Here is a 21,376-nt window from a genome sequence, read left to right on the forward strand (position 1 = left end):
AGCAGCTGTAGCTGTGCTTTGGTAATGGTGCTGATCTCCTCCCACACAAACAGCACTTCCCAATTTCTACATGGGGTTAACACTTTCAGTTCTGTACACCACTTATTTACATCACCTGTAATCATATAACATAGGGAACAGCACTGTATTATTCAGCTCGTCTGTAGATCTAGAAGCATTGAATGTATTTCTGTGCTTGCATTTGAATATTGTTTTTCTCAGACAGTTTAGAGCTCACTGATATATGATGAATACTCGAATATATGATAAATAAAGTTGGCCAACATCTTTTACTTTGTGCTCCATGTGACTGTCTGGAGATCTAGTGTATGACACTGCATGAAGCATGTTCAGGATATTGTTACAGTCTTTGGAAAAGTGTGCTGAGGACTGAGATCAATGTTGATGGTGCTTGGGGCAGTGCTGCCTCTGTGGCACCAGAGACGCTATCCCTGGCTTTCATCTAGGCTACTTTAGTGACCAGTTAAAGAACTGCCTTTGAAAATATGTTGGTTGATAAGTCGGACTTGTATCCACTTTCTTTCTGGGTCTCACCTCTTTAGTATGTTTTATTTGTCTTGTCCTTGCAGGTGTGCCGAGCTTTAGTATCTGACTATAAACGCTCTTTAAATAACACCACCATACTAATGAGAAGGCACATCAGATATATCCAATCTATGCACGTAAAATCAAACATTCTATTGTGGTGATATGTGGAAAAAAAAAATTAGGCAATTGCAGATTTAGTTAATTAAAAATCCCAGCAGTACACAGAGTAATTTCAGCAGATTTCAGATGTGCTGCTCACCATGGTTTAGGCTTAAATATAAGCACAGAGTGCCTGGCGCGTTTTGGGATGAGCGATTTTTGTGGCTGCATCTCAGCACAAGAGCTTCCTGGAGCCTTTCTGAAAGGAGCCAAATTGATTTATCTTGGAACAACTGTAGTGTCCCCGTGTGCTGCTGATGTAATCTGTCGGAGCTCTGGTGTGGCTAGTGGCCAAGACCCAGCACTGAGCCTCTGTTGTGCTGCATACAGCTGATTGGTTGGCAAGAAGACAGGGTCATGGTCAGAAGGGAAGTGGGAAAACAACAACAAAGAGGACAGCCTCCCAAGTCCTGTGAGGAACACCTCGTTTGGTTTAGTTTTTACTCTTTGGCTGCCAGTGGCCGTTCTATCATAGCAGGGGATAAGGAAACACCAGCACAACACAGACGTGTTTATAGACATGTCTGCACAAGGTACCAGGTTCTATACTTCTGATTCTATTACCGGAGGAATATTGCCATCGTGTTTGTTAACTGTAGCATCAGGTAAAACTCATTTAGACCTCACAAAAGAAATGTACTATTTGGGTGATAGTACACCCAAACTGTAACTGTATAGTAAGGCCAGAAAGAAAAAGGGTGTTTTGAGAATTAAGACCCTCTCTTGCATAAGGGTTTTTATATGTAAGTAACCGTACCTTAATTTTAAATGTTTGATATTGTGTTTTGCGGAGCTCTAAATGGCTCAACCTATTTAATTTAAGTGTAATTCTTCTATGTAAGGCTATCTTTTTTTATTTTTATTCTTTTTTTTTTTTTTTTTTTTTTTTTTAACAATAAGTGGCCCTTTAATCAGAAACAGCAAGGTTGATGAAATGGCTCAGAAATGGTGGTCTGGTTAAAGGATGTATTGTGGTGGTCTGGTTAAAAGTTTGATAGACAGATGTTGCCAACCATATAAACTCTGAGGTTTCTGCATGTATGACACACTGCCATCCAATGTATGTTCTGCATTTGGTTATCTTTGGTCATCAACCACAGACTAAGCAGATCTAGCTGTTACCATCTCAGATGAGCAAGGTGAGCAAGCATCCTGGAACAGAACAAGAATTAGGCTGCCAATCATGGGTCTCAAGTGTGTGTTCCTGGAACAATAACACTTCTACTTTAGCCTTTAGAAGATTTAGGGGTTAGCATTATTAGGTGCTCTGCTATTACGTTCACAGCTGTGTTCCTTTAAGGAAACCCCAGACATGACATCACTGGGGTTTCCAGCAAACACAGACATACAACTCTGCCCTCAGGAATAGCACAGAATTTTATAAGGATGTACCTTAATGCTGGAAGTACCGGTACTTCAAACAAAGGTGTGTGTGTGTGTGTATATGTCCTTGCAAAATAGTAGTAGATAGATGAGGGTAATATTGCCACTTTATAGATACCTGGTAAGTCTTCTGCTATGTCCTTCAGTACTGCACAAAATGTCCAATCACCAAAAACCCATTCATGAAGTAAGACAATTAGGAGGATAAGTACAAAAATTTTTAAGAAATTTGCGAACACACTTCAAAAACTGCTGAGGATGAAGGTTCCCCCTCTTATACCGCCGTTTCTTATGCCGAGGAATGCATGAGAATTTAGATTTCAGTGCTCCAACACATCAACATGAGCTGTTATAGGATGGAAAGGGAGCATTGCCATCTAATGCATACCAATGGCTGCTTATTAATGGCTCTTTAAAGTCTGTGCGTTATATTATGTGGTGCAGGTTGTGTTTTTTTTCTTTCTTAGCCCTGAAGTTGGGGTATCTTTGAATGTTGACCCTGAACCCCACTTCTACAAGATCTCATATAATCTGCTTTGTGTTGGTATATGATGATTGGTGTAATATTATATTATTTATTATAAAACTACCTGAATAGAGGCATATTTGGCTCAATAAAAAGCTTGTATCAATGAATTTTGCTTTTACTCCTTTAGTATTCCTGATGGATTTTAAATAGCCATTATAATGAGCTGGTGATTTCTCTCTATGTTCCTCAAAAACCAGGAAATTAATTGTGCCAGGGGAGATGGCATTCCTGTCTAATTTGTGTACATGATTCAATACACACCACATCTGCTGCTAACTAAGCAATTGGGAAATTTATAATGATGTTTTTCAGCTTGTGGAAAATTTTGGAATGAGAAAAAATATTTAATTACCTCCCCCCCCCCCCAGAGCCTGTGGCTTATAGCAGGGGTATATGATAGAGGTCTCCATTCAATGGGGTGCTGGTATTTTATACAAATCAGATTTGGTCTTCTGGGATTTATTGTGCACCATGACTAGTGCGGCATTAGAATAACAGAAGCATTTATAGACGTCACTTGGCATGTATTTATTGAATACTATTGCAGCTTTGACTATCAGAATGTCTCAAGAAGCAGCATGTGGCTCATATTCTATCACTCGCCGGTTGTTTACTGTATTGTGTTTGAATCCGCCCTTGTGAGAGAGATTTGTGTTTTTGTGTTTTTAGCAGTTAGGGCTACTTTAAGTTTGCACAATTTCATTCTGGAAAAATGTAAATGAAATGGAACCACTTTTATTTTTGGCCTCAACCTATTTATGTTCTGTTCTGCTTCCACAGTTGTTCTATTCATATTAATGAGCACTTCAGATTACCACTTTAAGCATGAAATGTTTTGAAGTGAAGCACATTTAGCTTGAACTCCACTGATTGAACCCGGAGTATACTTCCAAACATGTTTAGATCGGACATTGTGCAATCATCTTTACTTATATTTGTGAATATTATATTCCACCTTTTCATGCTGAAGCTGAAAAAACCACAGGAACTAGTAGTTATCTATGCACCTAAATGATGGTGTCCACATATTGTCTGGTAATTTATATTGGTCTGGATATACTGTGCATATCTTCACTGCCTACTAAGGGGCATATTCAATTGTTTGTTTTCCGCGCCGCGGAAAAACGATTACCGTTAATACGGTAATAGCTAGATTTTAGCTCAGGGAGCTGCGAGCTGAAATCCAGCAAGAAAATTACCGTAATAACGGTAATAGTGAGCGGACCGCGGGATATTCGGCGTTTCCTCCAACAATTGAATACGCCCCTAAATGTTAACTGACTGGCCCTAGAAATCATTGTATTTGGTAATCCCTGATATAGGACTATCATGTCAGTCTTGGCTGCAGCAGTTATATCAAACTAGCTAAAAATAAGACTACGTTCACGTTGCCTTTTTTTGGTAACTGTTAAATTCTGCGCATCATTTATCCCACATTCCCACAATTTCTATTTCACAAATATTTCTTTATAGGGACCGTAGCCAGGTGGAGGGAAAATATTAGCGCCCAGAGACGCAAATGCTAAAGGACTATTAATCGATTTTATGTTGTTAAATAAATTTTTAATGAATGTTTATGCTGTCCTTTCATTAAGTGCTCAATAACAGGGGCAGACCTTACTGCACCCAATTTGACTTTACTCTTGTGGCAGCATTGACTGAATAGTTTGTCAGACGGCTGGTCAGTCGCAAATTGCTTAGCATGGGAAAATTCACAAATACTGTTCATAGGACCACAGTTATGAGCATTAATATTCGTTTAATCAAACTGACTTTGTAGTCGTTGACGTGATAATTACCTCTGTCTTGTTCGCTCTTCGATTGTTTTCTCTGTGACGGGCAATTTGCCGAGGAGTCATATTTGTATGGTGATGACGATCACGGTCGCATTCTCTTTGGGCATCAGTCATAGTTTGTCATCGGGCTTTATCCCGCTCGGCCCTTCGTCTTTTTGTCGCTTCTTGCTGTGCAGTTATTCCCACAGCAGACATTTGCCTTTTAGGTGGCATTGCAGTTACTTTGTTGCTAAAATAAATTAATAGGAATATACTAATTAAATACTAAGTGCAAATAAAAGGAATGAATAGAAAATTGAGTCAGTTTGGAATAGTAAAGGTTGTTATAAATGCTAAAAACCTAAATAAACCAATCAAAAAAAAAAACACAAGAAATTAGGAAAATCCAGTCAGCAGGAATAGTTAAGTTTGGTATGTTTTTTAAAAAAAACAGTTTAATATGAAATATTTTTAAGAAACTCCAAACAGCAATTGAATTATACTTTGTCTTTCTTTATGTTGTTTGTGTATCTATAAAGGTGCAGAGCAGTGTTAGATATATAGATATATATACACACACACATATACAGAGAGAGGGATGGTTAAGTCAGAGGATAAAGCTGACATTTGCTGCAGAGATCCCCCATGCAGCTTACCCAACAGAGCATGGTGATTCTTGCTTTACACATCTGGCCATGGCAATTTTGGTGGAATTAACAGGCTTTCTCGTGTATTGGTGTAAACGGTCTTCCAAGCAATAAAAAGCACCCATTATTTTTATGTTTGGCACACAAAGTAGTCTATTATTCTGGAGGTCCATTGATTTATCTAGTTCTTTAAAGAAATTGTGTTTGCCTTTGCTATGTGCTGTGCATGATGTATAATTTGTCCTAGCTCCAGTGAAGCAAGTCATGTTCCAGACTGGTATGGTAACACTGACAAACCACATGTGACAGCTTGATAAACTTTCAGATGAGAGAGCTGAAATATCAAGCAAAAATAATTTTCTTCTTAAGTGAACACTGCGCATAAATGCTGATTAATGGCACACTTTATAACCACTAAATTCACTTTAATGAGCATAATGGTCATATTTTTTGTTGCTGTTCCTGGCAACCTCTGCTCCTCTTCTAAACCAGTTTTCAAAATGTGCATTTACCATCTCACTTTTCAGTATTGTTTAAATCATATGCGTGATTTTCTTAGTGTTCTTCAGGTAGGAGTAATAAACAGTTGTTGGCAGATTTGTTCCTTAATTTTTTTAATTTCTTTATATAAAAGGGCAAAAAGATTATGACAGCAGCTAATGAATTGTGGATTTTATTCAGACGCCATAGGGATCAATTATGACTGTCAGTTGTGAATATAATACAGGCTTACATGTGCTGATTGTATGGTGAACTTATATAACCTGACTGCAGCAAGACTGTAAAAACACTCCCCCCCCCCCCCCCCCTTTCCCCCTTAAGTCAGGTGATTCCAGCCAATACAAGAGCAGCAATTCCCACACAATTTTTTTTTTCATTTAAACATAAGTCATTGTAGCATAGCTACATGTTAGGAATGCAGAATAGTGGTTCCGTTTAATTACAGGGTGTTCACACCTATGCATTGAAAACTGCAACGACAAAAAAATGTTTTATATCTTTAGGTTTCTGACTTGTGTGAAAATAAAATGTATTTGCAATTTTACATTATGTTCACATTTGGATGCACTCATTTGTATGGTTGTTGAGATGTATCCTGTGAAGGAATCCAGGTGTCTGGGACAAAATTATCGCTAATTGGAAGGAGGGTAGTCAATACTGCTCGAGTTGTCTCATACGTCATTTATCCGCGCCTAATGTTTAGAGGTGCAAGCAAAAATCAGTCCTGTTTTAGGTACTGAAATACCCAGAAATAGGTGTAAATCGTACAAGTCTGCTATGGTTCCTTGTGCTGAGTTGAATCTCCCTCTAAGAGTCCACTGACAAGAAGATTATCTGATTTCCAGATAAGACCTCTTGCATCATTAAGTGCGTAGCTAGTCACTCACTGTATGCAGTGCACCTTTTTATTAACAGTGACATACTTTACTTGTTCACAACATATGCTAGCCATCATTTTCTGTTTATCCTTCTGTGCAAACGTAGGGATTTGTCTGCTGCCTCTTTGTAGCCCCGATCACTTGTTCTAACCTTTCCAGTCTTGCCTACGCCCACATTAATATCACACACATCCTTTCCCATTAGGCCATGCCCCAAGCTATTGTACTGTAAATAAATATTGCACATCTATCGGAGGAGATAAAAGGGTGACTGGAGGGGGAAGGGGCAGAGAAGCAAACAATGAAACTGAACTAAATGGTGAGCCAGACTTCATAGCATTATAGAAACTAAATAAAGTGTATCCCCAAAAAATATTTTTCTACATAATTCCCTTAATAATTAAATTAGGCAATTGGGAAAAAAATAAGGTTCAAGTTCTGGTAAAGTGTATATTAAGGATGTACCAAATCCACTACTTTAGTATTCTGTTAAACTCTCAGAAATGGAGGCAAGGATATTGCTGCTAGTAAGATTACACCTAAATCAACCATTTATCAGATCATCAAGAGCTTCAAGGAGAAAGGTTCAATAGTTGTGAAGAAGGCTTCAGGGCGCCCAAGAAAGAACGTCCAGCAAGTGCCAGGACAGTCTCCTAAAGTTGATTCAGCTGTGGGATCGGGGCACCACCAGCGCAGAGCTTGCTCGGGAATGACAGCAGGCAGGTGTGCGTGCATCTGCACACACAGTGAGGTGAAGACTTTTGGAGGATGGCCTGGTGTTAAGAAGACCAGCAAAGGAGCCACTTTTCACCAGGAAAAACATCAGGGACAGACTGATATTCTGCAAAAAGGTACAGGGATTGGACTGCTGAGGACTGGGGTAAAGTGAGGAATCCCCTTTCAGATTGTTTGGGGCATCTGGAAAAGCGCTTGTCCGGAGAAGGAAAGGTGAGCACTACAATCAGCCATGTGTCATGCCCACAGTAAATGATCCTACGATCATTCATGTGTGGGGTTGCTCCTCAGTCAAGGGAGTGGGCTCATTCACTATTTTGCCTAGGAACACAACCATAAATGAACAATGGTACCAAAACATCCTCCCAAGAGCAACTTCTCCCAACCATCCAAGAACAGTTTGGTGACAAACAATGCCTTTTCCAGCATGATGGAGCACCGTGCCATAAGGCAAAAGTGATAACGAAGTGGCTTGGGGATCAAAACATTGAAATTTTTGGGTCCATAGCCAGGAAACTCCCCAGACCTTAATCCCATTGAGAACTTGTGGTCAATCCTCAAGAGGCGGATGGGCAAAAAAAACCCCCACAAACTCTGACAAACTTTAGGCATTGATTAGGCAAGAATGGGCGGCCATCAGTCAGTATGTGGCCCAGAAGTTGATTGACAGTATGCCAGGGCGAATTGCAGAGGTCTGCTAAAAGAAGGGTCAACACTGCAAATATTGACTCTCTGCATAAACATAATGTAATTGCTAATAAAAGCCTTGGACACTTATGAAATGCTTGTCGTTTTACATCAGTATATCATAGCAACATCTGACGAAAAGGTCTAAATTCACAGAAGCAGAAACTTTGTGAAAAACAATACTTGTGTCATTCTTAAAACTTTTGGCCACGACAGTATGTTAATGGAGCAAATGCGTATTTAGTTTAAGTAAGAGAAAAAGTGAGCAAGGTGGGGAGGAGGATAAGGCTAGGTTTAATGTGGGTGCTAGAGTGATATTTAGGAGGGCTGTAATGAACACATTGTTCATATATACAATGGCGCTAGAAAGTTTGGGAACCCTATAGAATTTTATGAATTTCTGCATCAGTGTGAACTTAAATGTGTTTAGGTCGTCATCGAATTTATAAAAATAGGTAAGAGTACCCAATAAATAAAATACCATAAAAGGAACTTCAATTAAACTCCTGCACATCGGCTTGGAGGACTTTTGGCTTATTCGTCAGTACAGAACTGCTTCAACTCATGGTTGTTTGTGCACTTTCTTGCTTCAACAACCTACTTTAGCTTCTGCACTAGATTTCAATTGACTTAACGTTTGGTCTTCGACTCGGCCTTTCCAAAATGCAAAATTTCTTCTGCTTAAACCATTATTTTTTGTTTTGTAGACTGACTTATGTGTTTGAGATCATTGTCTTGTTGCAAGACCCACCTTTTGTTTAGCTTCAGTTCACTTACAGATACCCTGACATTCTCCTGTAGAATTTTCCACTACAATTCAGAATTCACAGTTCCTTCAATGATGGCAATTCCTGGTCCCGTTTCATAAAAACACCCTCCAACTGTGTGTGTGTGTGTGTATGTATATGTATTTATGTATGTGTATATTATAATGTATATCCCGTTCACAGAACTGATAATGTTAAGAGGTTCACACTTCTTCTTAAATCTTTTTTTCAATTGGTAACCAATGTCATCATATATTTTGTTTTCGTTTTTTTAATATCAAATCTGTGTCACAATTGTACCCCACAAATGTATTTGTAAGAGCTTGTTTTAAATTATTCTGAATTGGCTTGATTTTTCTTAGCCAATTAGTGTAGCGAGTGCTGTTTGCTGGAATATAGTTGTTGTAATTAACTCATGCTGGTTTGAGCTGTGAATGCCAAATTTAAGTCATTGTTCATGTATTAAATTAAGTTGTGCAAACCACCTTGTGTACCACTCCAAATGAATAAAATATCCTCAGTGTAAATGTACCTGCACCATGTCACTAGGTTCTACCCTTTTGCCATTAATAGGTTTATATAACTTGGTGCAAACATTGTGCCTATTGTAGTTCCCTGTACCTGGTTGCACTAAAAGTAATTCAGGTGGAGAATAAAAACAGTGTTATTAATAAGAAATGCAAACTGTGTTTTTGTGAATGGTGTGTGTGTTTCCAGGAAACATTTTGTGTTGAATCTTGATGTGTGATTGATCCATGTGTGAAGAGTTTCATTGTAAGTGTCAGGCATGTACTACGCTTACTATTGTATTTTTGTTGCCAAAATAGCTGGTCAGTGTTGTGACAAAGGATGAGATTTAGAAAAGGAACCGTATATTGTAAAAGTTAAGCAGTGTTACCTGACACAATTTGTCTCACTGCAGAGTGAAATAGACTTTTATGAATTTTTGTAAGATACTAGGGTAACAGTTTTTATTTAGTGTTACCATAGTTCTTTCTGTTTTGAAACCCTGTATGATCGCTGCTCAAGTGTTCGATGAGTTATGATACACTCTTGTTGGATCCAATATAAGAAGCAGGTATGTGAAGATCACTGAAAGGAGTGTGTTTGTTTCTGCTGTGATGTCTCTCCTCTATTGTCTGAATTGATGCCTTTACTTTTCTCCAATGGTTTTAGGTAGCGATGCTCACTGACCCCCGTGTTTTGGTTTTGCATCTGGATTACATTCGTATTTTGGTTTTGGCAAAACCGCCCTTGCGTGTTTTTGGTTTTGGTTTTGTTTGGTTTTGTTTTGCAATTTGTTAAAAAAAAAAATATCATTTTTTGGGGCTAAAATAACATAATTTAGGTATTATTTTGTACCTACATTATTATTAACCTCACACTAATTTCCAGTCATTTCCATTCAATTTTGACCACCTCCTTAGGTCACAATATGATTTTCATACACTTTCAAAGAAAAGTTGCTGCAGTTCTTGCTAGAGATAAGAAAAAGGCCAATGTCATGCCTGGGCATAAGACCAAACATCCACCTCTTAAGTGTGGAATTATTTTTGCACAAATCCTGACAACAGTTGTCTAGCCATTTGTAGTGTTTTTAAAGCCACACTCAGTAGAGGTAGGGCCCTTAACCATCTGGGATCCTCATCCATGTTACCTCATTTGAAGCGAGTTCACGGAAAGCTGTTGGGAAAATCAGAAACTTAGGTTAAAAAAAAAAACAACAAGCAGTCCAGAATCATCTACCTCCCTTCTCTCATCTACATCCCAGCACCTGCAATCTACACCCCCAACATCTTCATCATCAATATCCCCAGAAGCAACAATGTACAGTTAAACAATCCTTTGCAAGAGGAAGCAAGTATGAAACCTGTCACCCAGTCTCAAGCGGATCACAGACGCCCTGGGTACTATGCTAGTATTAGATCTGCGTCCAATGTCCACTATTAATACAGTTGGTTAAGACATTTAATTGAGGTGTTCTGTCCCTATTAGCAAATGTCATCACTATACCATTTTAATAGAAAAGCTATTACCCACCTGTACCTGAAGGTTCTTAAAAAATTAATTATTGGGCTACAAAATGGCATTCTACCCACTGTACACTTAACCACAGATATGTGGACAAACGGAACTGGGCAAACTAAAGATTATATGACTGTGACAGCCCACTGGGTTGGTCATTCGCCTTCACCAGCAGGGACAGCAGCAGCAAGTACTTCACATTTTTCAGAAGTAGGCTACTCTGTGTATCAGCGGCTTCACTAAGAGGCATACAGCTGACAATCTGTAACTAAAACTAAGGGATGTCATTGCAACATGGGTAATCCTGCTTGGACTCTCCTGAGGATATGTCATTTCTGATAACGACACTAATATTGTTCAAGCGTTACAGCGGGGTGGAATTCCATCACATTGCCTGTTTTGCTCACACAATCAACTTGGTGTTACAGAACTTTTAAAAAATGACATGCAGGAGATGCTGTTTGTGTCCCTAAAAAATTAGTGTAATTTTTCTGGATTCTTGTAACAGCATGTAGGAGAATGCAGCAGCTGCAAGAAGACTAGCATTTGAGGGGAATTTACTTTAGTCCAGCGAAGTAGTGACCTGTGAAGAGCGTGCAGACATGGTTAGCTTGAGTCAAGTGATTGCCTTAATAATACATTTTGCAAAGGAGCTACAGAAATTTAACGGATGAAAAAGAAAAAAGTAAATATGGTAACTATATTGTAATTGTAGAGTATATACTTAATTTGCTTCGCCAGGATCCAAGAGCTATCTAGATCTTGTAAGGACGTCTTCTCCTTCAGTTTCTCTGGCAACTGCTTGTTGGAAAAAACTTTTCTTTCCCAAGACATGAATGATGCAGATGAGTCCGCACAACATTTTGATATTTGCTCTGCTCTAAAAGAAATGCATAAAAATCGTGACAGCTCTGGCCTAAAATGAACTACAAATTCCATTTGGAAGGCCATTATTGGCAATTACATCATACTACACAGACTTCTATGATGGTCGATTCCAGTCGGGATGAATTAGTATTGTTTGAGGAAGATTACCACTGAACCCTGCCACCTCTCCTGTTTCTGAGTGAGCTATGGTACAATAAAATGTAACTGCAGATTTAGACCAAGACTGTCAGCCCTATTATTTCTATTTCAGCAATTACAATTAGCAATGAAGCTCTTCTCTTTGCGTGTTACCTATATAACGCAGTAGAATTTGCCTGCAAATTCTACAGACAAGCCTGCTTGTCTTCCTCTTCATCAATGACTCTTAGCAATTGAGCACTCCTCTTTGGGTGTATATTACACCCATACCTTAGTGCAAATTAGGAAAAATACAGTTTAATTCCTGCTAGGCACTCCACCATCCTTTGCATGTTAATAGTAGGATTGGTTGGAGTTATGGGCAAAGTCACACTTTTTTTTGTCAAATCCTTCAATCCAGCCCAGATGTCAAACTGTTGTGATCTGCCACCTGTGTCATCCCTGCTTGTGTTTGGAAAGTGCAAATTGGTGCCAGAACTGGGGCCACACTGCTGCCACTGGTGCAGGACCTACACAATCAACCGCATCCTCATCAGCTCCCTCGTCGGCTGCCCAAATCGCCCCCTCATTCTCTTCTAATTCCAAAGTATCATCCTCACTTGGTGTATCACCGGCTACACTCGGGCTGTTCAGGCACACATCCGCAGAAATGCCAAAAGGGCCCTTCTTTATGGGTACACTATCACAATGGTCACGATTACACATACCACTCGTGGGTGGACTCTCCTCAGGGATTGGTGTCATTTCTGATTCTGAGCATACAATTTTTTCTAATGCCTTACTGTTTTCTTGCAGCTCGGCTTTCACACGTAACAGTACTTGTGCAACACTTTTGGACTCCAAATTACTTGGTCTTGCTTGCTCACGAGTGACCTTAAAAGAAGAAGGCTCAGTAACATTTTTAGATCTGACAGTAATAGAGAAAGGCGAAGGCATCATTCTTTCTTTGCCACTCGTGTGTAAAATGGCATGTCGGCAATTTTATTTTTCTTGCCATTTAACTTTTCATGAGTTACAGCTCTTTCTTTTCAACACGGTTACATTTTTTTTTTTTTTTTTTGTGTTTTTTTCCCCTGACTTAAAAAGACTATGTACTTTTACTTAGGCTTTACCAGATGACGTACTGGGAACACTACCATCAGGACTGGTGCCAGCACTTGCTTGCTGATCCTGCTCATATGTGGACTGCTTTGAATCCATTTTAATGATGCCAAAGCACTTGACGTGCAAAATATTGTATAGATACTGCTGCTAAATATGACTTTTGGCTGCCAGAAAAATTATTGTGTCACACTGGGGAATATGGGACACCCCATAGTGCAAAATATTGAAAAAAATTACGCCTCTATCCTCCTCTCTTCTGCTCTAACAATTGCTAATAGAATTGGTATCAGAATTGCAATAATAATTGAAAGAATAAGGTATACAATTATTGCTCTGTCTCTGCTCTAATACAGCCTGTGACCTAACCCTGCTCTCTCCCTATGTCAAATTGCGATGGATTGCTGTTGAGGTGGGTATTTATAAATTTCGAATATTGCGAGAACCGAGATCCGACGACTTCACAATGCCATTTTGCCTCGATTTCGATTCCGAACGGACTGGAGAGTACAGAGCCTGCTTGGCTCAGTACTCGGATATGCAAAGTTCAGGCGGGTTCGGAACTCGGGGAACCGAGCCCGCCCATCTCTAGTTTTAGGACTTGCTGTTCTGGTTTTGTACGTTTGTAACTTAATTGTTTGTTGGTGATGTGTGGCCAAGTCAACCTCTGCTAAGTTTTTTGTAAAGTTTCCAAGAAAAGATTCTTTTCCTGCCATTAAATATTCTGTATAAATTTATGGAGATCTGTGTACTTTTAGTGTGTTTTTGTTTTGCAAACTTCATCTCTCTGTTTAGCAGTGTAGATTATCGCTTAAATTAAAAAAAGCCTCCTTGTTACTTTTTCTTTTTTTGTTTTAAGTGTCTTTCTCTAGACACTTCATTAGTGTGGCTTATGGACGATATGATGATGGATGTTTCTCATCTTGGTTTTATGTGTTTGGTCTAATGTTGTAGACTTTAGATTTACTGAAGTGTGAAACTAATTTAATAATTTCATAGTGTAACATAGTTCTCGTTTGTCTGGTATTTTGTTTGTGAGTGCTGGTGTGGTGTCTGTTTAGAATTTGAATTTTTTAGAATTTTTTGTATTCCTTGTTTGAATCATTTTTATGCTTTTTGTTTTCATATTTTAATGTTTTGGCATTGCATAGTGTTTTTTGCAGACCAATTGTTGAAATGGTTTAAAGAAAAAAAATCTCATTAAGGAATTGTTTTGATCTTGGTTTGCCTTCAGTTTTGTCATACATGAAGTTATTAATATGTTGGTTGTAATTGCGGAGTTGGAATTTATGTTGTAACTCCATATGTTTTTGGTAGGTGTGGGTGGTTTCTCTGTCATGCTTTGTACTTTTGCGAGTCATGGTGGGTTTTACTTGTGTACTGTGTACTTTTGTGCTTTTTTTTTTTTTTAAGACAAAATAAGTGTTTATCTACAATTTGGCTCCATTTATTTATACAGTCTCTATCAGCAAGGGCATATGTGTGTCCACACCATTGTTTGTTCTCTAATTTGAGTAGTTTATCTAACATGAAAAAATAGGTTTATAACTTGCGGAGACTACATGGACCAAGTGATTCTTATGTCGTCAAATTCTGTTTCTATAGTGTTAAACAGAATTGAAATAGCATTTCATTGTGTGTGTTTATGCTGTTATGCTATACATTTTGCATTTGAAAAACTTTATACCAAATTCATAGAGTATATGCTTCAGCTCCATTGCTCACAAGCAAACTTTTCAGCACATGATAAATGTTTGCTAAATTAATGTGGAAAGCACATGCCATAGTTCCACATGTGCAAGTACGTTTGTTGCTTTGACTGCATTGATACGTATTTACATACTGTGAAATAAGGTAAAGGAAAAAGCAAAGCATATGCCTTAGTTGGCTGTACGGGAAAGTTTGACACCTTACGTCACTACTCTCACAATGGTGTCCCAGGAGCTTTTCATGCAGCAGAAAATCAGCTAAGGGCAGCTATTTCACAATGATTTTCCTGCTTCTAGCAAAATGCTGCCTGAATTGTTTTACATGGTATAAAATCAGTTTTTCATCCGCTGTTTCATCACTTATGTGACAGGTGTAGGAAAAATAAGACTTCTTTGAAGAGATCCGCTCTTTGACCAAGCAAAACAATGGCATTTCAGAATGTTAAAGCTGTGGTAAATAAAAGTGCCAAAGGTCAGTACACAACATAAAAAGCCCACATGTGAGATCACCCAAAGTGTGTGGCTTACCGCTTATCTCAATTCCTTTTATCATGACATGGCCCCTGTCGCATGCAGCCCTGTCCACACAATCACAAATGGACAGGTTACTGCCTCCTAAAAAACTAACACAAATATATTTTTCTACTGTGAGCATTTCAAGGGTCTCATTGGCTTCAGCTTGTCCCAACTTGCCCACTTCAAACCTGCAACGCGCAGCAGAATAGCATTGAGTACAATACGGTGCTCAGACTTTAGTCAAACGCACCTTTTAAAAATCATGATAAATTTGAGAGAATGTTACAGTGCTATATGCAAGGTGAAATACGAAATCATTTTCATGTGCATTTCTCATGAGGCAAATGGCTGTTCTGTCACTAACATGAATTAATGTTGGATTCTGGCCTACTCGAAACATAGTAAGAGTAAGGGTGGGGAGTAGTAGAAAAGGTCGCACTAATTGTATGGGGTGACAATACCCTTAAAGTCAATTATTTATAAATCGAATATCTCATTTAATATAAAACAAGGGGTGCATCATGACCCATAGATAATGAGTTTAAAGAAAAAGAAAGAAAAAAGAAGTTTTTTTTGAACAGGATGCACAGTGCATCATTTTCAAAAACTATTCCAAACATACCTTGATTAAGTTAAAAGAACCACCCCGGTGTGCACACCCATAATACAAAGCAGTGAAAGTGTTTTCGTAAAGAGAGTTGCATTTCTGTTGACTTTAAAATGTTTACAGGCTGAATTCCATTGTAAGTCTGTCATTTTCCTGGGTTCCACAATAAACTTTGGACAGTCTTGTTTTACAAAGTTTTGACCTGATCAAGGACATATGCACATTAGTGTTCTAAACGCTGCCTCTGGTTCACTAAGTTCATATGATTACACTTGTGCAAACAAAGGGATTGTAGAATTCTAAATAAAATGTGTTCTTAATGCTCACTGGGACACATTTATGAGCAGTTCCACAAGCAACTGAACAAAAGGTGTTATTACTTCTAGCAACCAAACAAAAATGTTTACTTTTATTTTCTCAACTGCACTAGAAAAATAGCAACAGATGTGAATGTTTCATATTTGTATTTTTTGTCCATCATCCATTTGGAATAAGGGATATTGATCAATCTTTATTTTTCCATCAGTCGTTTCTTTGCAGACCATAATGTGATCTCAGGGCAACATACCAGGAGCATACAATGACCCTGTGCAGTACTTTCCAACATTTCTTACATAGCAGCAGCTATTATATAGCGCTACTAATTCTGCAGCTCTGTACTGAGAACTGACTCAAATCAGTCCCTGCCCCATTGGAGCTTACAATCTAAATTTCCTAACACAGAGAGAGAGAGAGAAACTAGGGTCAATTTTGATAGCAGCCAGTTAACCTACCAGTATGTTTTGGAGTGTGGGAGGAAACCCATGCAAACGCAGGAAGGACATACAAACTCCACACAGATAGGCCATGGTCGGGAATCGAACTCATGATCCCAGTGCTGTGAGGCAGAAGTGCTAACCACTAGGCCACTGTACTGCCCAAATATTAATCCTTCAGTCTGTGCTTTCTGTACAGTAATTTGAATGAAACCATACATTTTTCGTGTAGATTGAAAGGGTTTGTTTTTGTGAACCTTTCTATAAGTGATTACTATAAACAGAAAAAGTCAATATGAATTAAGAATGTAATATTTACTTTTAGCTCTCTTTCTCTCCATCAGAATAATATCCTCAGAACTCAATGCTACAAAAACAAATGGAAGCACCCAAACAGCATCTGACGACCAAGGCAGCAAATTCTGGGATGAACTGTGTCAAGTAGGCCTGCCTGATGACATCCATATACAGTCCTTGTTTGAGTCGACAGGTAGGATTATTTCATTTCATTTTGGCATTGTTCACTGATCGTTTTTACAGGTATCGTCAAAATGGGCTACCTGTTTGAATGTGAAGATTAACAGCAGTAAAAAGTTATTTGAAATAAAACTGTAATATCTCTTATATAAAGACACTTATTATAATTCTTCTTACATTCTACTTTTATAACTTTCTCTGTGTTCTCTCATCTGCATTGTGCTTAAAATATGCTGAAAAGTATTCCCTGGTACATTATGAAATTAATTGATCCAACTATTATCCTTCAGGACACTGCTGGGCTCATCAGCGCTGTGCAGAGTGGTCACCAGGCGTCCACCAGTCTGAAGACCGGCGGCTGGTCAATGTGGACAAAGCGGTTGTCTCAGGGAGCACAGAAGTGAGTCGCTGGGAGATGATGTATAATATTTTAGTTTAATTGTCATCTTTTATACAAATAATCCCCATTATGAATGCACGGGGCTTGACGGAATAAAAAATACTATGTTTGACCAGCATAGCCAGTAATTTCTATCTCTTTAGTTGCAGACTTTCTATTCAATACCACATATTATTGTTTCAATTCTATTTCTTTAGAATACAGTCCAATGTGTACTTCTGGTTTTGTGCTTCCAAATAGGACTCAAAATTTAAGAAGTTAAATTGCTCTTGTTTAAGTAGTAATTACTTTATTTCTGGGGGTTTGAATTGATTTTAAGAGGTCATCTGCAATTGTAATACCACATCTCTCAATTCAGTTGCTTTATTCAAGTTTGCATTGTTTTTGTACGTGGAATTACATATATACAAACTAGTTTTTCTAGAAATTCAGAGCCTGCCGATTTAGCGATTGACAGCCACATTAGCATGTGTATTCATATCTTTCATAAGGTTCATATGTATTCAAGTTAAAAAAAACAAAACAAAAGAAACCCCAACTTATTTCATGGGAAATAAAGGAAATTTTTTTTGCACAACCCTCATGGTGACATCGCACGGAGTATCTGTTACAAATGAGAAGGTGACCAGGAACCGCTCTGTTTAAAACATAACTGAGATGGTTTCTAAATAATTAGAATGTTATCTTTTTTTTATGGCTTCATATATTGGTTTGATGTTGGACAATCCCTGGTACAAGTGTTGTTTGAAGAATTATTAATGATAAATGTAATACTGGGTATATATTGTATGGGGAAGTAAGCGGTTGCCAGCCACATTGGAATGTATATTTCCATGCAGCTTAATGTAAAAGGGGCTAGAAAAAGAAAACTTTCTCCCCTCAAAGCCCACCTGGTTATAGAATAAAAACATGCATGCACGATATATATAAAAATAAAACCTGAATTGTTTAGTTAGCAAGGGGGTATCGCACAATGAAGAAGTTCACTGTTTGGACGCCGTTCCCTGGTGATTAATTCAGGAAGACAGAGGACAGAATATTTGTGATTTAAGCGAAGAGCAATCTGTACACTATGATCTTAGTGTTTCTTCATCAGTTGCAGGTGCAAGGTGGAACATACACAAGATGTCATTTTGCAGTCCTTTCTTTTCTTCTAACGTATAAGAAGTTCCATACCAGACAGAGACATAATTGGTCACGTACAATCTGCTTTTACATTGCTGTTTGTAACAGAATGCTCTTTCCTTGTCTGGTAACCTACACATAAAAGCTAGTCATACGGCTGTATTTTCCCTGCTGGGCTAATAGATTTCATACCTCATATGTTGATGATGTACACATATTTAGAAGTAGTTTGAGCCTGGGTTTCTCCACAAGACATACTAACATTACTGTCCTGGTAAACGGTCACTGTACAGATGTCTGTGCACACGCCGTGATCCCTATATCAGCCCAGAACGGCCAATTATCTGCTTATTGTCACCTGCTTGTCTGCAGACCAAGGCTTTCTGGCATGACGCACTTTCTTTCTGCAGTATTGTTTTACATCAAATAGGAAAACCTTACTTTTTTACATTTTACTCCTTATTATGTCAAAAGCTAATTTTCAGCTTTCTTACTTTGAATGAATGAATTCTTGCAAAATGATTTGCCCTGAAAATGTCACAATCAAGAATGACTCCTATAGAAGAATACTTTCTAGATTGAAGGGAACAGTTACTATTTATCTCATATTTGATTCCTCATAACTATTTTAATTTTTATGTTAGTCAAACCCATTAGATCGAGTCACCCAAACAAAAATGTTCCAGGCAGTAATAAATTAAGAATTAAAAAATATGCCTCGTTGTTCTGAATACAGGTTTCCACCAATATTTACAGATTTGACACTTCTCTTACATTCTCACTTTCCTTGCAACACTCACAAATGTACAAACCTGTTTCTTGTGTGCAAAAGGCTCTGCTTTATATTTGACAGTGTCAAAATATTGTACCTCAGACTGTTACCCTTACTTGGACAGCAGGTTTTGGAGATTGCAGACCTCCACAATGTGACTACTTAAAAAGGATAATACAAAATGCTCTACAGATGGTACTTGACACCAATGTGTTTCAGCCTGGCTCTTCTACATTTTCCTTGCTTTATATCCACTGACAACTTCTTTTCCATATATGGTGATCCTCCCCTTTGAATTATGGACAGTAATGATGTCATTTCTGCCATTTGTTTTTGGTATTGCAATTAGGCCGACTCCTGCATGTCTACTGGGTATGAAAGTCTGGATATTAGAAACACATCATTCTGCTAGTTGGGCAGAGGGTGTTTACTTGTTTTTTTTTTGTTTTGTTTTAGTACAGTCGTGTAAACAAAGATTTAAGAGGTTTTTCTTTAACCTATCTGGACGTAATTAACAATCGTCTAGTCCTGCCCTAATCCTAAAATTTGTTGAATCTAATAACCATAATAGGTTTTACTATTTCATTATTTTTTCACAAAAAGCCAATAGGGAGAAAGCATGAACGACGTGTTATCATAGATTTGTAAGTTGCCACAGTACTCCGTAGCGCCATACATTAAGGAAAACAGGGCTACTTAAAACAGGGACATACAAGGTAGACAAAATAATTGCAGACAAGAAAACAAAAGGTATGAGGGGACAGGTAGGCTGAGATGATGAGATAAGTGCAGATACTTTATCTTCATTTTCTGTAGAGAATGAATTGTGTGTGGATTGGGGAGTGTACGTAAAGGTGGACAGAGTGGGTGGAGTGTGGATTTTGGCATCAGGAAATTGCTTGTTGAATGGTGTCAGATTTTGTTTTTCAAGTAGGTGGCAAAATCAGGGGCTATGAGGGAGGAAGGTGGAAGAGGTGCAGGGTAGACAGAGAAGTGAGTTGAAGTTGGCAAAGAGGTGACATGGGTTAGAAAGATGCAATGTCTGTTATAAGACAATTGAAAGGCCAGTGCCGTCAGATAAAAGATGAACATGATTTCCTCCAGTGGTGCGCTGCAGTGCGAGAGCACTTTAGCAGGTACTGGGTTTGCTTGGTGTGTCATGGTTGGGATTTGGATTGGAAACTATATGTGGTAGAAGAAGCTGCATAGTCTAGGACTGAAGTAAATGTTTTCTTGTAGAAAGAGGCAGTCTGATTATAGGGCAGCACAATGCAGTCATTGGAGAAAGTAGTTGATTTTGTGAAAATGAGAAGTGGATTGTCTTGAGTACTTGGGTGCCTCTGTGTGCATGTGGACTTGGAGGGCATGAAGTAAGGTGAGGCTGAAGGAAAGGAGGTTGTGGTCAGGGAGTGGAAACTTGTAGAAACTAGAGATGGAGCAGTAGCGGGAAAAGACAAGGAAGTGTCCATCACAGTGGGTAAGTGATGCAGTCCATAGGGATAGACCAAAAGAGGAAGTAAGAGCAAGATTCATAGTGGCAGAAGAGACGGCGGGATTATCAATTTGAATGTTGAAATCAACTAGTATGAGAATAGGCAAATAAAAGGATAGGAGGTTAGTGAGCGAAGCAGTCAAGGAATTTAAATATTTGTCCTGGAGGGCGACAAATGACAGCAACATGAAGGTGGAGAGGATGAACTAGATGGATAGTAGGGACTTCAAAGGAAGAGAATAAGAGTGGAGGGTTCAGAGGGTATGACTTGGAGGGTGCAGGATGGAGGAAGTAGAATGCCCTCTCCACCACCTTGTCTGTTTCTGGCTCTGGGAGTGTGATTGAGTGAGAGTCCCCTGCAGGGGATGTTGTGTCAGGTCTCTAACAAACCTGCATCCATTTATGCTCTACTCATTTCTAAATCCCTCAACCTCCTTGCCATTACAAACAGATCTTGCATTCCATAGTGTACAGGAGAAGGGTAGAGAGGCTAGTGGAGATATGTAGATAGGTTTGGTGGGATTGAAAGGACAGGGTTTTGAGGTGGAGCAAAGTGTGATTTCTTAAAATTAAGTGTACTTTATTATTTGGTCATCATAAAGTGCTGCCACATCCATATAAAAGTAGACCCTTTGGCAATTTGTTCAGAAGCATTTCTGTCAACACTATGCCAAGGAGGAAATAAAAGAATAAACAAAATAATGAAGGTTTTGTATTGGCCAAATCAAATCCAACTTCAACCCCATTGAGATGTTTTGGGT

The 21,376-nt window shown here is 38.6% G+C and overlaps 1 protein-coding gene across 10 annotated transcripts in view; it reads left to right on the top strand.

Moving 5' to 3' along the window:
- The window catches only part of KMT2C (lysine methyltransferase 2C), a 183,614-nt gene that overhangs the window by 58,611 nt on the left and 103,627 nt on the right, over positions 1-21,376 (top strand). For all 10 annotated transcript variants that reach the window (XM_075212142.1, XM_075212141.1, XM_075212149.1 and 7 more), the window contains exons 5-6: positions 16,694-16,839; positions 17,117-17,226. In XM_075212142.1, coding sequence (XP_075068243.1) covers positions 16,694-16,839; positions 17,117-17,226 — 256 coding nt within the window. The remainder of the gene's footprint in view (positions 1-16,693; positions 16,840-17,116; positions 17,227-21,376) is intronic.

The sequence above is a fragment of the Mixophyes fleayi genome, chromosome 5 (assembly GCF_038048845.1).
Source record: "Mixophyes fleayi isolate aMixFle1 chromosome 5, aMixFle1.hap1, whole genome shotgun sequence".
Taxonomy (NCBI): Eukaryota; Metazoa; Chordata; class Amphibia; order Anura; family Limnodynastidae; genus Mixophyes; species Mixophyes fleayi.